At 34.5% G+C, this 19,545-nt stretch overlaps 2 protein-coding genes across 4 annotated transcripts; one reads left to right on the forward strand and one right to left on the reverse strand.

Moving 5' to 3' along the window:
* Window positions 1-2,831, forward strand: LOC105253980. The gene is made up of 4 exons (XM_025409847.1): window positions 1-451; window positions 548-881; window positions 1,185-1,745; window positions 2,232-2,831. The coding sequence occupies exons 1-4, from the start codon at window positions 237-239 to the stop codon at window positions 2,544-2,546; spliced, it is 1,425 nt and encodes a 474-aa protein (XP_025265632.1). The 5' UTR covers window positions 1-236; the 3' UTR covers window positions 2,547-2,831.
* Window positions 1,649-18,907, reverse strand: LOC105253981 (probable sodium/potassium/calcium exchanger CG1090). Of its 3 annotated transcripts, none has more exons than XM_020028328.1 (10): window positions 18,591-18,907; window positions 13,275-13,745; window positions 12,658-12,898; window positions 12,269-12,381; window positions 11,605-11,780; window positions 11,274-11,500; window positions 10,882-11,196; window positions 9,901-10,134; window positions 9,713-9,824; window positions 1,649-1,700 (listed from the first exon to the last, which is right to left on the reverse strand). In XM_020028328.1, coding segments are annotated over exons 1-10 (1,911 nt in total). In that variant the 5' UTR covers window positions 18,612-18,907; the 3' UTR covers window positions 1,649-1,699. The 3 variants fall into 3 exon arrangements, 2 of the variants coding, with proteins under 2 accessions (XP_019883887.1, XP_011260694.1); XR_002192677.2 differs by lacking the exon at window positions 1,649-1,700 and adding an exon at window positions 8,376-9,285 and having other exon boundaries at window positions 9,390-9,824; window positions 18,591-18,906; XM_011262392.3 differs by lacking the exon at window positions 1,649-1,700 and having other exon boundaries at window positions 8,376-9,824; window positions 18,591-18,906.
* Between the last annotated feature and the right edge of the window lie 638 nt (window positions 18,908-19,545).

Below are 19,545 nucleotides of genomic sequence, written 5' to 3' on the forward strand. Positions count from 1 at the left end.
TTGATCGAAAGATCCTGATCAATCGGATAAAATTCTTCGCAAGATACAAATTATACATCGATAAAGATATCATGAATCCGGTAAGATTTTTTTCAATTTTGTAAAACGAGTCTGCCTCAAGAGTTGCGATTATTAATGGAAAGCATATAAAAGATATGGTAAGTTTATGTGTTAAATTTTGAAAGGATTGAGTTGCTCTTGACTTTCTTGCGCTTTATGAATTATTTCAGGAAACTATGGAGTTATACAAGAGACTGCCCGCGAACGGATACAAAGACACCCTGGGATATCATCGCGGCGATTTTTGCTCCAATTGCGGGCAAAACGAATACGAGGACGCGTTGCGTGGCATCGCGACACGAAGAAGAAGAACGAGAAGATACGAGAAGCATTGTCCCTCGTGTCACTGTCCTGTCGAGAGGCGAAGATTATCTCCGTCCGGTGGACCAAGGTGGACCAAAAGATGTCCCTTTCCACTCGACTCTACCAGTTGATAATGAAAAAAAAAAGAATAATTAAATTGTAATTGTTCTCTTCGATCTCGTAGGACTTTGGAAAATGTCGAGGCTACGCTGAATCGATACGAACGTGTCTTTGCGGAGCCGGTCAGCTCGGCCATCAAGAAGTCGCAGAGCAGTCCTCTGTCGCAAAAGATATACTGGCACGATTGCCAGACTGGTGTGCATCCTCGTTGCCCCAGAAGATCGCTGCAGCAAGCTCGTCGTCAACGGAGAATTGAACACGATAGATATTTAGGTAGAATAAAGGGGGATGTTCCGATGAATTCCGAACTGATCAACGAAGATGAAGCCTACTCCAAATACGCGCAATTAGTACCAATCAAGAACTTGAAGAAGCATAATCACTGCAGAGAACCCGAGGTAATACTTCTTATGCTTCTTGAGATATCAAAATAATTTTTGTCTCGCAAATTCTAAGGAGCTTAGCTCCTATCCAACAAAAAACAGTTATATAACTGTTAGTTATAATTTCCCACTCAACAATATAACTGTTACATGTTATGTAATAGTTACATAACATGTAACAGTTATATTGTTAAGTGGGAAATTACAACTAACAATTATATAAATGTTACTTGGGTATGTTTGCTGGATAGTTTATTCTGTACAATACAATCGTTATAGGTTTTTTATTTATCTGATCACTATTATAATATCTTTTAGGGATCGCCGGACGAGCAGGAATATTCCGATGCCGAAAGCGAGGTATCGGCGAAATACGCTCCATCCGTTCGCCAACCGAGGAAAAGAGAAGAGAAGGAACCGCGCGTAATAAATCGACATCTCGCATTGAAGTGTCATCAAGGTGTAAGCGGGGACGGTGAATACATCTCGGAGATGAGGAACCTGGAGAGTGACGTCGACTGCCGGCGAAACACACGCGAGTATCAGGAAGCGAGGAAGCTTGTTCTGGAACTTGAGGAGCTGGAGAGGCTGAAGATGAGGGCAGACGAGGAAGCGACAGCAATGACGAGGGTAAACGAGGACGATAAGAGGCTCGATAGACGCAGGCACGATGTTATCGCGAGGACGATGAAACAGAAGAGATCTGCAGGCGATGCTACTACGATTACCGATCCATCCGCCCTGATTAAGGAGTCAATTGATGGATCCGCGAAGAAACTTAACGGGCCGACACATTTAGCGAAGTTGGATCTCCACGCCACCAAGACTCGCATTCTGGAATCAATCGATCATATGCTCGGTACCATGGACAATGCAAAAGTATAAATTTATATTTCATATATTTATATAAACATATGCCAGCAAACACTAAATAACAGTTATGTAACTGTTAGTTATCATTTCCAACTCAACAATATAACTGTTACATGTTATATAATAGTTACATAACAGATTACAGTTATATTATTGAGTGGGAAATTACAACTAACAATTATATGTTACTTAATGTTTGCTGGGATATATTCATATTAAATATTTAATATATTATATATTATATTATTATATTTAATATATTATATTATATTTACATGTATATTTTATTATTATATTTATTTATATTTTATATTTTAATGTATTGACACACACTTTAATTTCTATTTATCAATACACAATCTCTCTTTCGATAGTCTATATATTAAAAAAAAACAAAATATCTTTTGTTTTATTATATCTCTTGCAAACAAGTCATTTATAACACTCGAATTATATATTATCAGTATAATAAGTATTCATTTTTTTGTCTAGAACGATACACCAATACAACAAGAAGATACAGAACAAGAGACCATCGAGAAAATAAGTCGTGAACTCCAGGAGAACGGCTGGCAATTACTGTTCAACGCTTTGACGATACATAAAAACTCGACGGATTCCAGTAAAAGGACCGTTCGTCTGGAATGTTTGAATCATATTCGACAACAACTCGACAAACTCTATGCCCTCGAGTCGACTTTGGACAATTGCCCGCTTAAATTGCAGTCTCTATCAAACAACGATATATTGTGTAACGAAGAACATCAACAGACTCAACAATTGGAGCACAAAATTGCGGATTCTTGAGCTTGCTCTTATGACTGGGTTTTCGTCTTCTCTCTTTTTGAAACTGACAAAGAACTATGATAAATTTTAAAGATCCATACGTGGATTTCATCAAAATACACACATATGTTCATAAGTATCGCGAATGTTTCACGAATGAATCAAAGTACAGTTATACGAACTAATTGCAAATATGTTAAAAATGCAGATTGTCAAAGTATACATTATTGAAATTCCTGCACGCATCGTGTGCGAATCAATATTTAAGATAAACATATGTGCAATTTTATAGAATATAAATATTATTAGAATTTGTAAAAAAAATCCGATGTTATTATTTGTTCGCAAATTCTAGAGCTAGATCAAAGTCCCTCGGTTAGTTAGTTAATCCATTTGTCTTTCAGTCTGAGATTTAAGTAGCAATAGCTTTATTGTTGAAACGTTTTAAGTATACATCAGAGTACATAACTACTCTCTATTTTCTTTCCGCTGTCAAGCTAAACAAGGTACGTGTAATATTAAATTGTTTCCATATTTTCGGTAAATAGTTCTCTTTGCAATGAGAAGTGCGCATGAATTCATTATGTATAATACATATATATATATATATATATATATATATATATATATTTTATATGCATTTTAGGCTCTTCTTGCATTTGCTACGTATGTATATTCTCAATATACATACATACATATGTATATATGTATACATATAATATATTTTTAATCTATAAATAAATATATATACATATATAATATTTATATGTATATGGGATATTGGTAGAACAATTATTTACATAACGTTATAATAAGCTATGACTAGATATATTGACGCGTTAGGATATAATTCTGGAAACTTGAATATATAACGATGGGAAAAGACATAAATCGGAGAGATCCCGGTAATATTCGTGAAGTTTTTGCTTCGTACGAGGGTGCAAAAATTTGTTAAAAAAATGTCGAAACACTGAAAAAAGTCTCCACTTGGGAATAAAGTAAAAATAAATGCAAATTAGCAACGTAAAATTAACATACTTCTCGCTAGCAGCAGATATTGTTATTATTCGTTGTACGTTCACTTTCTTTACGCTATTTTATAATTAGTTTTACCGTTTTAGACTACGATACTTTCGCGAAGCTGCCATTTGAACGGGTGACCTGACGATCCGCGAAGAAGAGGGTGGAATGAATAAAACGCAAGAAGCGAGGCAAATGAACGATGAGGATCCCGAAACGAGTTATTACGGGGTTCCCTCCATCATTACAGGTACACACGAACGTATCCGACGAAGACTGGGGATAATACTGCAAGTAGAGGAGACGGCTGTATAGAAACTTAATTATAATCAGGTAATATCTCGATAATATAATCTAAGTACACAATGTGATATAAAATCTACGCTTATACCAGTAGATGTTTCAACAACAAGACTACACGTCTGATCTCCGCCTCGTTCCACCCTCACTCGTTTTACACATTGATCCTTTTATCGATAACGTTATTTTGTCTGGCAAATTTTGATTTATACAAGAGTACATGTACGTGTATTTTTATAAATACATATCCAGCAAACACCAAATAACAGTTATATAACTGTTAGTTATAATTTCCCACTCAACAATATAACTGTTGCATGTTATATAACAGTTACATAACAGATTAAAGTTATATTATTGAGTGGGAAATTACAACTAACAATTATATAAATGTTACTTGGTGTTTGCTGGGTATCATCAATTTTCGATTCGGGAACCGCTGGACGTAAACGGGACACGTTGCCAGAGGACGGGCCATTTTACGGATTTATGAAAGAGAGAAACGTCTAAAAAGATATTATTGACTTCGATTACACGCTATTAAGGACACGATTCGAATTGATCGGAACCGAAGAAAAAAGAGGACGCGCCTCTCCTCTCTTCTCTCTCTTTCTCTCGTCCCGCTTCTCTAATCTACTACTTTCTAATTAATTGCCACCAAGTGAATTGACTCTAATGACACCGGTTCCCGAATCGTTCAGTCGTTTCTGAGGTGGAAAGTCGTCGGAAAAATTAGACGGGTAGCTACCACTTAAACGTAACTTAAATCCCTATGTTCCTTTTCGTTGATGCTCGAGATGCGGACCCGCGAATCTTGCGCAACTTTCATTCGTCAACGGCGGGGATCTCGTTTCCTCCGAGGGAAGGGAAACTCATCTCAGCGAATATCAGAATTAGATTATTAAAGTCTATAACAGTCACAGTTTTCCATAAATCAACCTTACCGCTGTTTAAAGAGCTTAATTTTAAATACTTCCTCAGTAAACACTGTTATATTAATGTTATATAAAAGCAATAAAATGGAATGTTACAAGTAATATCATAAATCGGCAAAAATTACTGGTTAATTGTAATTTGCCATAAATATAACATATAATATAACATATATATATATATATATATATATATATATATATATCGTACCATATATGATGGCTAATATATATAATTCTATTATGATTCTATATAGACTTAATTAAATAAATAAAATAAATAATATATATTTAATTTTTATAAAATTTGGAATTTAATTTATGTGAAATTTTGATTTTTTATTTCAAAAAGTATAATAACTGGATTATTTCCCACATATTTATCTATCGAATTTCAAATAATCCATTTAATATTCTAAATTTCTTATTAGAATTGAATTAGAAATAAAATTGACGAAAAACAGATGCATTTTGAATCTCATATTAATATTTGTTCTTTGTAGACTTTATACCCACTTTATAATGAAAAATTGAATACGAGTTAATTAATTAAATCTGCTTTTTGTAGCAGCAAGCAAAGTATAATACGTATATAACAATATATTACAATAATAAATATTCTGTTATATTACTGTTATATTATTGCAAAATAACGCGATATGATATAATAGATTGCGTATATTGCAGTTTTATATATCAAATAAGTAACTTGTGTTATATTATTTGTTACTTTCCCGTTACGTTATTGAAACAAACAGTGTTTACTAGATCACTTCTAGTAAATATCCTCTCGTTTCTCTTGTATGTAAACGAGAAGTCTTCCTTTCGGATTGTGCGATCGATTACCGCGATGATCCGCGGAATCGACAGCGAGACTGGTCCGCTTAACGTAGATCTAAAAGGCGCCTTACTAAAAAAATCGACGCTTCCTAAATCCTGGAAGCCGATGCGTTCGATGCCGAGATGTTGATGCGAGGGTCAGGAAGATACTTTCGTCTTGGCTCTGGATTTTAATTACTTATTAATTATTATTAAATAATTAATTTAATAAATATTATTATTTAATTTAATAATATTAATTAATTAATTTAATAATTTGACGTAGTCCCGATTAGCGTAACCCAAGCATTATCAGCATCAATCGTATCGAAACGCTGTATTATATTCATATATATATATATATATATATATATATATATATATATATATATATATGCGTAATTTTCATCTAACTCGCTAACAATAACGGATAAACGTAGTGAACAAACACGTTGAACGTTCAATAATCGTTTGAGATCTCTTCTAAGCCTTCGCGTTGTTATATATTATATTATATATTATATATTACGTATGTGTGTACGCTAGAGATTTTTATAATCACACACTATAAAGCGTCTGCGCGATCCTTGCGATTCAAAGAAACAACGAGCTGCACATCGACGAAGCTCTCGCAGGATATATAAAATATAAAAGGCAATACATATAAAAAGAAAGCTTTATATAAACCCCATCGATTCTATCTACAATGTTCATTCCTATCGATTCAAAGTCGTTTATAAATTTGATCACTTTTAACTGAATACACATTTCTTACGGTTGACATTTTTATCCAAGGTGCTTAAAAATTAGAGCGACAAATTTTTTGAAGAGAAAATAGGACTTCAAAATAAACATTTTTTGTTGGTAATATTTTTCTGTAATTTTTGTTTTGCTCTTATATTCAAATTCTCAAACAGAGGATTGTTTTATCAGAGTATCTTGACAAGTTACATGTGATTATTATAAGATGATATACGAATAGAATTGACTGATAGCTTCTTTATGGAGCAGTTAATTCCCAGCAGACACCAAATAATGTTATATAACTTTCAATTATAATTTCCCACTCAACAATATAACGGTTATGCAACAGTTATATAACATGTAACAGTTATATTGTTGAATAGGAAATTACAACCAACAATTATATAAATGTTACTTGGTGTTTGTTGAATTATTAATGGATAAAGATAATCAATATTTCGATGATATGATCTTTGTGGATTGAAATTAATGCAAGAATTTTTGATCATTTATAAAAAGAGTGAATTATTTTCATATGTTGGCTCCATTGTTCAAGATTATCCATCTTCAAGATTAAAATATAATTTAATTTTTCTACTTATGTTTGTTTATTGTTGAAGTCATGAAACTTCCATTTCATATCATGTAGTATTAAAATAAAACGTCACAGAGAAAAATATTATTAGCAAGAAATGTTTGTTTTGAAGTCATCTATTTTTCTTTAATGTTTGCCGGTCTAATTTCTTAACACCCTGTATATATATATATATATAATATCTTCATATTTTCATATTTCCTTCCATTTCTTCTTTAATTTCTTTCTCTCTCTCTGTCTCTCTTTCTGCGAGAATTCCGTCGCTGAAAGCTTAATAAACTTGCCATCGATGCCGATCCCGGCGCGCTCGAAAGATCAAAGGATCCCGGAAGCGGAGAGATACGCCGATTATACACCGTGTGAGGTAGCCCTCAAGGTCTCAAGGAACGCGCAGTTTATATAGTGCTGGTTGTAGATACTTTCATCGGATAAGGCTGCGTTAATTATTGTCTCTTTCAGCGCTCGTTCGCCCTCGTAGAGAACACCAACTCTCCCTTTGCCCCTCCCTTCTCGTATTTTTTTCTGCTTATTTTTCTTTTTTTTCTGGTCACGAATGAAATTTCGCTTGCTCCTCCGTTCTCGAAATCCCGATGTTACTTTTGAGAACAGTTTTCGTTTTCACGCGGATTTTAAGAGGCGTCTCTCTCTCTCTCTCTTTCTATTGTTGATACTTGATACTCGAGAAAGATGTGCGCTCACCCTCACGCTAACGAGGGATCTCCTTTGATCTCGCGAAGTTTCGTCTCTTTCGGTTTACTTGAATGAAAAAAAATGTAATTATTCTATAATAAATTATACTTCGAGGCGCACGAAAATATTTCTTATTTTGATCATATACATTTCACGCAATGCGCTACCCAGTAAACACTGTTATATTAATGTTGCATAAAAGCAATAAAACAAAATGTTACAAGTAATATATTTAAGTATTATCGATAAGTTGTTAGTTAATTTTCCATTTCATAAATAACGATATTCTATATTTGATATGAATTAAGATACGTTATAGCGTTATTAGAATTAGTTCACATCAAATGTAGAATATTGGTCATATATACAATTTGTAATTAAATAAATAACATAAACTATATCTATTTAATTTACAAAATTAAATTCTATACATTTTATAAATTAAGTTTATAATAAATTTTATAAATAATATAATTTTATAAATTTTATTTATAATATTGATTTTTTTAATTTGAATACACAACAAATGAAGGATTCTCAATTTCAAATAATCTGTTTATTCTTAATCCTTCGTTATTAGAAAGTTTAAAAAATATATATTTTGAATCTTATATTAGTACCAGTCTTTTAAACTTTATATCCATTTCATGATAAAAAAAAAATTAATAATTTAAATCTGGCTTTACCTCGTAGCAGCAAGCAAAGAAACATGTATATAACAATATTATATTATAATAATATTCTTTAATTACATTACTATTGTAATGTTGCAAAGTAATATGACATGTTACGGTTTCATATCATGTAGATAACTTGCTTTATATTATTTGTTATTTTCATGTTATATTATTCTAACAAACAGTGTTTACTGGGTATAAATGCATAATAAAAATCTTGAAAAATAATTGACGCAAATAAAAAATGTAAGGATCACGCTTATGTGTTTGCAAATGCGATATAGCAATTAAAAACAACAAAAAAAAACTCTTGCATGTACGTTTCCGTAAAAACATGAATTTCAATTTTCAATGCGATATAGAGCACCGTTAACAGTCTTAACATTTAGCCGCAGACATGACGCTTCTAAGATCTATTCTAACAAGCCGTATATATCTACTGGTATCTTTTTAATCTATATAATGTTAGGATATATATAAAACGAGTAATTGTCAAAACGCATTCCTTCCACGGTACTCAGGCATTTGCGCAATATGGCTGTATAAAACGTATCACATCTTGTATCTCGATTCGAGCAAGTTTCGCGCGCGACGTACATAATAAGGTCTGTGACTAAAAGTTAAGATTTAAGAGAGTTGAAACTTTACAACGATCAATTTGAAAAACGCGATCGACTTTTTGATTATAGGAAACAACCGTCCGCGATAACTCAATACACTCCATATAGTGACTATAACATCCGGTATAATGACTGGTACAGTTGTATTGTCTGTCCGAGAGTGCTCTCATTTATCCCGAGAGGGAGATTCAATTATTCGTTGCTTGGAAAAAATCGTAACTTGTCCGCTTACTTTCATTCAACCGTGAGAAATCCGCATCCGATCGAACGGAAGCAAGCAAAATACTCGTTCGTCACTTTCGATAGCACCAATGAGGATACAATGCCTGTGTACTCAGCGCGAGCACGTATTGTCTGCATTCTCTATAACAGCCCAGAAAGAAAAAAAAAGCTCAAGCCCTTTTTTTTCTCTTACCTAAAGAACCTGGAACAGTCGCTTCAATTCCGCAGCAAGCTAAAGATTATACCTGTTCCGACATGCACACTAGCTTCTAAACTCATCCCTCGTCTTGCCGTTCGCCTTCGCTCATCGAGTAGAAAGGGGAAGGGTGAAGGGAACGAAATCGCTGAGCGTTTGTCGCGATTTACGTGCGCGCGTCATCGTTCGCGATCCGATCGACCGAGACGATGATCCTTAGTTTCGGACGATCGTTCCGCGTTTGAGCAAAGCAAAGGTCGGAAACGAACGAGGCGAATCTTGCATTAGAATACGCTGGGGCATACTGGAGGATTCATCTCGCCGAAGACATTGAGCTCGTAGAGCGACGCGAACACGATAAATATCAAATACCAGATCATCAGAACCATGCCGTATCGCCGGTCCAGCTTCCAGCCGTTCAAGTGTGTCGCCAGCACCAGGAATACCACCGTCGACAGCAAAGAAACGGTGGAATACGTCAAGCCTAGATGAGAATGAAAGGTGGACATATAAGCGATAGTTTCAAATGTGTAATAAATGGATATATAAATTCTGTATACCTCTGCTAGTGACGTTTACGTGAGAACCGGGCTGTATCATGGCGGTCTGTATGAACCAAGGAAGACCGAGGCACACCAAAATGTCGAAGACATTGCTACCTACGGCGTTACTGACCGCCATGTCGCCGAGACCTTCCTTTATGACCGCCAGCGAGGAAAGAGCATCTGGCACGCTCACACCAGCGGCAACAAAAGTCAAGCCCATCATAGTGTCGGGAATGCCCAAAGTGCTTCCTGAAGTAAAATTGTCGCTTTATTAATATAGTTCTGTTCATTGTCGAAGATATCACCCAGCAAACATCAAGTAATACTTATACAGGATGTTTCAGACCACCTGTATCACCCATTTAAGAACTAGAGAAATGGTTATTTAAGAAAACACATAGTTGTTTCTAATAAAAAATATGTAATTAGCAATTAACAATTCCATATTTTTTCTTAAAAACAACTGTATGTTTACTTTACACCAATTGATTCCTCTCATTATTTTGTACATAAAAGTATTGAGGTAAGATAATCGAAAAATGAATATTTTACAAGATATTTTATGGTTTATGTAAAATTAAGAAATGATTTCAAGCCTCATAATTCGAAAAGTACTTCATGGAAAAATAATTTATTATAGTGTTTTGGAAAGCTCTCGAGGTAAGCTACAACAATATGCAATGAAAAATAGGGGATTCCATTTAAAAATATGCACTTCCAGTCTGAATCGCCTATTTCCGGCCGGAACCAGAAGTTGAAAATATCACTATTCGATAGAGCGCACCCAATTTATAAAGAAAATGTGTTTACTTTTTTGAAATAACCACTTCTCTAGTTTTTAAATGGGTGGTACGGGTGGTCTGAAACACCCTGTATAATTGTTAGTAACTGTTATATAACATGTAACAGTTATATTGTTGAGTGGAAAATTATAATTAACAGTTATATAATTGTTATTTGCTGGGCATTGATTGCATTGAAATGGTGATCAATTACCTATGATTGTGATCATCCACACCATTATGTAGCTGTAGAAACTGATCCAGATCATCGATATACAGAAGGTGAAGGGATACCAGCGCCGCCATTTCTCTTGCCGGCAATCCGGCATCGTTGCTCGACACATGAAATGGATGGGGTACACGAGACCCCAGGTGAATAAGGTCCATTTACTACCATCCGGCGGCATCACGAGAGGCGACACTTCATTGGGATCCGGTTCCTTCGCTTTATAGTACTCGGGCTGCTTCGGTGCCGATTGTTGCTGCTGTTGCTGTTGCTGTTGCTCGATCGTCTCTTGAATACCATTTCCTGAAGGAAAAAGGGAATAACATTTTGAAATTTGTAGAAGATATAAAAAGAAGAGAGTAGTAAGAATGATTAATTACCTTCCTGATTCTTTATTTGCTCGGTGATTGGCGAGTTGGGTCCGGTGTAGGATAACCGCTCCTCTTGTAAGGATCTGTAACTTACCAGAGCACTTTCCTCAGCGGGTTCATCGTCCTTCGGCAGGAATGGAATGTTATACGACTTCGCCCAACGTTCCAACTTAACGTTGAATGAAAGCGCCACGCAATAGACTGCGTACATGATCAACATGAACAGAGATTCTGGCCTGAGAAATTGATATTTTCGTTTTACGCGACTGATTATATTAATACTCTGCACTAATTTTCACTTCTCATGATCGGATACAATCGTGAGTGATCAAATACTCACCAAGATATGGACTCATTGTAAATAGTGCCGAGCATCACGAGAATCGAGATGGCGTAGAAAAAACAGTCTCGGCAAAGAGGCCACCAATTTAATTTGGCGGCCGTGGCGGAGAATAGGCCGCAGATCGATATAACAAACATTATATTGAAAACGGCGCTGCCGATAACGCCGCTCACCTGGAACGGACGAGAAGAGGTTTAATTATCGGACTCTTGTCCCGTCAATTATCGCGGCAGGAACACAATAACATCTGGTGCCTTTTAAGCACTATACATCTATATGACTGACAACCTCGAGACACTATTATATATCATATACTATTATATCATATACTATTATATACTACCTACTATTGTATATACTATCCCAGCAAACACCAAGTAACATTTATATAATTGTTAGTTATAATTTCCCTCTCAACAATATAACTGTTACATGTTACGTAACTGTTACATAACAGTTATGTAACAATTATATTGTTGAAGTTATATTGTTTGTGCTGTAGGGGATTATATATACTATAGTGATATTTTGTCGGTGCTGACAATAATGATGAGAGTCCTCACGATTGAAAGAATAAGTTGCTCGCTCGTGTAAAATATTGTTCTGCAATAAGTTCACTTTTTCTAATATTTTAACGTAGCAAAATATGCGACTAGCTTACTCCAATATCATCCTTGGCGAAAAACACACCGATGATCACCGTCGCTAATTCGGGTGCGGAAGAGCCAGCTGCCATGAAAGTGGCTCCGGCGACATCGGGAGACAGTCTTAATTCTGAAAAGAGAAAATGTAATAAAGTCAAATCAAGTTTGAACTGAAGAAACGAATTTGAATGCATCAGGAAAAGCAAGAGCACTATTTCCTATTGCAAAGGAAAACAAAACTAAGCTGATTCGTATGTCGTCTCTTGATAACAGATATCGTCGTTTCATAGGATGTGTGAAACATGATGATTGTCTTGCGTAAAACAGACTACGCGTAATATTACGTAACTTGGAAGCGAGATTATCGTCTTACAACAGAAAGAGGATCTCTATAGTAAACTCTCACCTTCGCAGATTCTATCCAAGCTCGAGACGAAGTAATCGTCACACACTATGGCGAGGCCTAGGAACGTATAGATTGCGACCACAATGTGAATTATAAGCCCGCCGTGTTTTCTGGCTTCCGGTCCCATCAACGGTCGTGGAAACTGTTCTATAGCGGGTGCCGAACAATTAGTTCTTCGTGGTCTCACGGTAGGGTATGGATAAGGCTTCGTCACAGGAATCGTCTGGATAACTGGCGTGACCTGGGTCAAGAGAAAAAAATTTTAAATAATTCATCAATTATTATCAACACAAAAATCATGCAACACTTAATCATGTGTATTCAAAATCTGGTCTCTTAGCTTGATTTGATCTTCCGGAGATATCGCGAATCACCAAAAGTCATCAGGATATCAATGTCAACACCTTGATATCAACGATATCAATGATATCAAGGTGTTGACATTGATATGAATCGTTAGATATCAACACTAGTGATACCTAACTGACGTCTCGCACCTGATGCAGATGTATTATGCAACCTGTCTCGATTGCAACTTGTCTCTAATCTTGCTTTCTGTTACGGTCTACCTGCTCTACGCGATACACAGGGTATTTCCGATGCATTGCAAAACTTACAGTGGTGCTACTGCTTCGGGCAGGTTTCGCTGCAGGAGTCGCAGTCCCCTTCTTCCCAGCCTCTTTATCTGCCTTCGACTGATCTCGCACGTTCTTCTCAGATGCTTTCGCATGTTCTTTCGACGCCTTTTCTTTAGATTCCTTTTCGTTAGATTTGTTTTCGTTAGATTCCTGGGCAATTTCTTTCGACTTGGAAATCGGCATCACAGTGACCTCCTCCTTGGGCATCGGCGGGATCGTCGATGATTCCTCCGTCGCCTTCTCGTTGATGGAGGCGAGCAAAGATTCTGTCGATTCCGACATCGAACCCTCGTATTGCTCGGAACTCGAGGTGAGCGTCATCTCGGATGGTACAATCCTCGCGGAGGTGACGTACTGGACGAGGACATAGATCAGGAACAGACCCAGTCGCAGAGGCCACCTCCTGCGACGCGCTTGCAGATTACGCGGTCTGTTCCTCATTGTCTGTAACTGGAACAACCATTGTAAGAATTTGGTGCACCCTCACATCTCTTCTTCTTTCCTTTACCGAAGCAAATTATGTTAAGAGTCCAATCTTCATCTATCAGTATGAAAAATAAATGACTTTTAGCAATTCTTTTTTTAAATATTAGAATTTTATGGCGTTTCACAAGGTTTTATTAATATTTAATTATTTTAATTTGTGTGACATCGAAATATGGGATACTGAATTTAATTAAGATTTGTAAAAATTAATATTTCCTATTTTTGAAATTTCATTTTTAAAAAATAAACAAGTTACAGCAAAATTGAAATATCTATGATTTATAATATGATACTACTTTGTTATTTTTTCCCGAATAAAATTCAGTTCGATATCCCAAAAATATCCTGAAATAAAACTGAAATTTTTTTTTTATTTCAGACAATTACACGAAGAATAGCATATCATATTGTCGAACCATGTATTTTTGTACGCGCAGAAATTCATTAAAAAAAAAAACGTATAAAAATATCCAAGATAAAAATACTGGCATACTATTTAAGTATCCATAAAAATGTTAAAGAACAATTTCTAATTAACAAAAAAAATATTCACGAAATTATCAGTTTTCTTACTGCTAAATGAAGATTGAACTCTTAAGATAGTTTAATAAACTGGATCCTTAAATTGTGTGAGAAGCATCAATAAAAACGCCAAAAAAATCAATTTCTAATATTCTTAAAAAAAAATATTCTCAAAATGATCAATTTTTATGTGAAAATAAGGAGGATAAATTGGAGTCCTTAAATTGTGTGAGAGGCAATCTAAGTGCGTCTTTCGAAAAGTCATATTGATTATTTTCCCTTACGAAGAGCTCGTCTCCAAGACAGCCAATTATTCGAGAGAAAACGAGAGCTCTTCGTTCAGACACGGATATGAGAAAAAGCTGTCAAAATTGACTCATATCACTAAATCTTGCAAAGTTTATTTCGGGTCGCATCAAATATAAGGCCAAGGCCCGTCATTAGAGAGATCTTCGGATATATTTCATCGTATAAAACAGCGCACTTCCTCCCACGATACATTTTTATGATCAACTTTATCGTTCATATGTCATTTTTTAGACTCTTTATATATCGCTTGACTTGATTTATCGATGTTTTTCTAATGACATGTTTTCAAGCTTAGTCTGACATAGATCCCGTGTTAAAAACTGTTTCACCTGTACGCTCATTACCATTATTGATGTCGTGTGTACATGGAAAACAGTATAGCGTGGGTGTATAGGCGTGGGTAACACGACACGATATGTGTGTGTGTATATATATATATATATATATATATATATATATATATATTCATATTTTATTTATTTATTTATTTACTCTTATTAATTAATTAATTAATTAATTAATTTATATGCGTGTAGCCGATTTTTTTGAAATTAAAAAAAGAAACAAAATAAAAAATAAAATTATTATTTATAAAATTTATAAAATTAATATACTATAATATTTATAAAAATAAAATTGTTTGTCTACATACTATCATCAAATATACAACGTAGATGAATAAATCGATGATACTCGTCGCATGCGTAAACTATATCCTCTAAGAAAAGCATCCTTTGAACGCAAACATGGTTTAAATACTTTTATCGTAACAATTTTTTTTTGATGTCACAAAATTCCCTTCGGACAAGTATCGGCTGCTGTGTAAACGAATGATCCTGTGTATTATCGCGTATATTTATTGTACAAACGTTACGTGTGTTATAAGCTTGGAATTTTTAATATTCCAGTGGAACGTACGATGTAATTAATTGCAAATTAAACAAAATATGTGATCACAGAGGCAATGTAATATGTCGCAATATGTCATAACTAAGGCTGTTCAAAAAGCATTTTTTTTTTAATAAAAGATTAAATTAAATCTCTCATAAAGTGCTGTAAAAATAATATTCGTAATAAAACAAAGCATTTTTTTGAAGAGAGAAAATGGGAGAAACATTTGTGAATAATTGTATTTACGCAGAGCCTGTCAACATGTTTATTACATGTGGCGCATAATAAAAGTACAATAGCGTAATAAAATATTCCGTGAGCGTAATTAAGTGCCTAATTAAGTGCCGTTGGGGAGTAATTTCGGGGTAATTCCCATCTGCGCGTATAATATGCATGCAAGAATAATTCGCTGTATTACGTGCACGATTCATTGGAGATCAAAGGTGCGCTGACGTAACTGACGTAAATAGAGAGATGGAAAATCAGTCATGTAATCCCGTAAATGCGTATGCAACCTATTTGCGGAAAAGTGACAAGTACGCTCGAGTGTCGTAATTGTTCCGGATTGTCTAATTGCTGTCGGCGAAATTAACAGTGTATATGTGGGCTACACATACAGGGATGATTTGATATTGCTTTGAAACGATGTGTCCTTCGAGGACGATTATCGTGTGTCTTCCTTCTTTTTTTACTATCAACTTAATAATTTTCGAAATTATTTTCTTGAAATAAAATTTGAAGTGAAACAACAAATAAAATAAAGCTCGTCGATAAACTTGATTTTGCTACTTGCTTGTTGTAAAATTTACTTCGTGCAAAGGATCTTTTATTTTTAATCGAAGGCTTTCTCAATATCTCGATATTTTCCTGAGTGCATAATAGGTTGTATAAAAATAATAGGTTATTAAAAGACTGTATTGTTATTTGTATGATTATGTTTACATTAATATTTGTATTGGTAAATAATTTTCCAAAATTAAAACGTACGTAAGGGTAGTATTAAATAATTAGAATTTTAACAAAATGATTATTTGAATAAATACAATCAATAATATTATTCAAAATAAATATAATCAATAATATTATACTCATAAAAATATTCATTCCTTATCAATATTAATTAATATATTAGATACAGACCCAGATGACACATGTTTCTAAAAGATGATTTTTTTAAAATTATATAAATATGTTTCTTATCATCCTTTGAACATCTAACTTGTCTTGGCTTTTTGTAATATCACATAAATAAATATAAATATAAATATATATATATATATATATATATATATATAATTATTATCAAATTTATAATATAATATAAAAAAAAATTTATATGCAAAGAAATACTCTCTCTCTCTTTGTCTCTCTCTGTCTCTCTGTTGTAACAAAAATTCCGGCGAATGAAAACTGATATATATTTTTTAAATAAAGTGTGGGCGCAAAAGAGAGAAAGAAAATATAAAAATTTAATATAATTCCGCTTTTATATAAAAATATAGTTGATGAAAAAGAGCGACGAGTAATATATGTTTCTCATATTTCTTACGTACATACGTGTAAAATCGATTTGTGTGTAAATTCGATCTGTCTTTCAAGAACGGAAATGCAACATTAATTGTAGCGATGATTTTCATAGAAACGGATATTACTTTACTGGATTATTGCACACGTGTAGGGATTATAATATCAAAAGATACGAGAGACGTTGAGACTTAATATATATATCGGAAATCTAACTTTACCATCGCTCTCTCTTTCTCTCTCTCTTTCACACATCGATAACGCAAGTTTTATTATTATAAGCGTGAATTAATTTGTCACACCTCTTTATATATTGCATATTATATTCCTTTTATAATAATTTTCATAATTATAAAAAATTTTAAACGTCCATTTAAAGCGTATCTTTTCTATTAAAATTATATTTTTTAAATTATAATCAACAGTACATTGCAAGATTTATAATTAATATTAACAATAAGTCATATCAAAAACTTTGTTCTAATAAAGTAGAAAACATTTTTAATTTATCGAATTTATTTTTGCCCTTTCGCATAATTGCTCAATTATTTCTTTAAATGTGTATTTTTTTTTAAATAATAAAAACTGAATGCCAGATTTCGACATAATTTTAAGTCAAATATTGAAGAATAGCCTTGACATTCTTCTAATAATTACATCTAATCACAAAAATTTAATCATAAAAATATTTGAAAAAAAAAATTATATATATTTCTAATATTTTTTATTAATTTTTAAAATGTAAAATTAAGAAAATATATAGGTATCGCAAAAAAAGGAAAAGAAAATACTCGTAAAGTCTCAAATTTCTCTCTCTCTTATTATATCAAACAGCGCATTTGCAAAATTTATAGTCAATATTAACAATACATGGAAAAGTACGTTACAGGAATTTGCTCTGATAAACTTCGTTCAGAAAACTTTTTTAATTGAATTATTACATTTCCACTCTTTTATTTAATTCCTTTAAAGTGTAACTTCTCTTCTAAATGACAATAAAAACTAGAATGACAGATAATTTTAAATCAATTATTGAAGAATGGTCTTACATTTTTCTTTAAAAATTATATCTAGAAGAGAAAAATTAATAAAAAAATATATAATTAATAAAAAATATTAGAAATGTATATATTATAAAAAAAGGCAAAAAAATACGTGTCTAAGTATTTAAAATCTCAAATATCGCTCTCTTTTCTACGCGTGCAAGAGTCAAGTCCATCGAAGAGGACATCTGTGCGTGATCATGTTAATTCAATTTTTCTCATACTTTTTGCTCCTCTTTTCCCCCCTCGTTATTTATGCATGCAACTGCTGCTTCGTTTTATTCGCAAGAAATGAGAAGCGGAACCCAAGGATGACAATCGTACCTTTTTTCTGCGATCGTTTATCACGCAACGACGAGCCGGGATCGCGATCACCGGGATACGTATAACATACAAGGGAGCGAGGGAGGATCGTTATCGGCGAGGAAAACTGTGGGACTGCGGGTCTCCGGGTTTGACCCAATTTCAAATCCGCGATTCCATTACGAATCGCTCTCGCGAAGGGAAGATTTCCGCTTACCCCTTGCTCGCCGTTCGTCATGGTCGTCGTCCGCTGTCGAGGCCCGCTGCAACCGGAAGACGTACGTCGGTCGCGCCGGATATAGGTAGCGTGACGTTGACAAAATAAGCAACGGGAATGCCGATGGCCAGCCGCGAGCTCTTATCGTCCCTATCCGCGATTCCCCCCCCTTTAAAGGGTCTCTTTACTCGTCGCGATCGCGCTCGAATTATCGATTCGAACACGAGGAGCCGACCCGCCGTCGCCTCTGTCGTCGTCGCCGTCGCCGACGGCCGAGTACCACCAAAGTACTAACCGAATCCACCGGAGTCCACCCACCCAGTGTCCCGCGCGCGCGCGCGCGTACGTACGGTGCCCCCCCTCCCTCTTACGCTCTCTGACGCGCGTCGTCCTCGACGCGGCGTCGCGACGCCGCGCTTTCTCGAAAACACTAGTGACAGTAGCACCTGATCGCTCTTTCAGGGTAGCTCTAGCGCCCCTTGCACCTCATATAGCAGAGAACATTGTTGTAACATTGCGGCAATATTGCAGCAACATTGTAATATTGTCGCAATATTAACAATGTTGTCCCATACAGTACATAACGTTGTTGTAATACTACAGCAATATTGTAATATTGCCGCAATATTGCTGCAATATTATAATAATGTTCTGTGCTATATGGGACGTGTTTAAATTGATTCACGTATCGAAAAAAGTGCCATAGGATTGTAAAAAAATTTCTAACTTTTTAATCTTATATTTTTCTATGTACATTAAAGATACCAGAATTTGCGAATTCTCGTACATCCTATATATAGAGTTCAATGATAGGTACTCATTTTTATTTTTAATGGAAAAATATAAGATTAAAAAATTAGACATTTTTTGCAATTCACGGTCCGTAATTCCTGGTACACCCTATATATTGGAATGAGCCATCCCTTTAGGCATGAAAGGGGGCGGTGCAAATTGG

The sequence above is a fragment of the Camponotus floridanus genome, unplaced genomic scaffold (genome assembly GCF_003227725.1).
Source record: "Camponotus floridanus strain SB8 unplaced genomic scaffold, Cflo_v7.5 scaffold29, whole genome shotgun sequence".
Lineage (NCBI taxonomy): Eukaryota > Metazoa > Arthropoda > Insecta > Hymenoptera > Formicidae > Camponotus > Camponotus floridanus.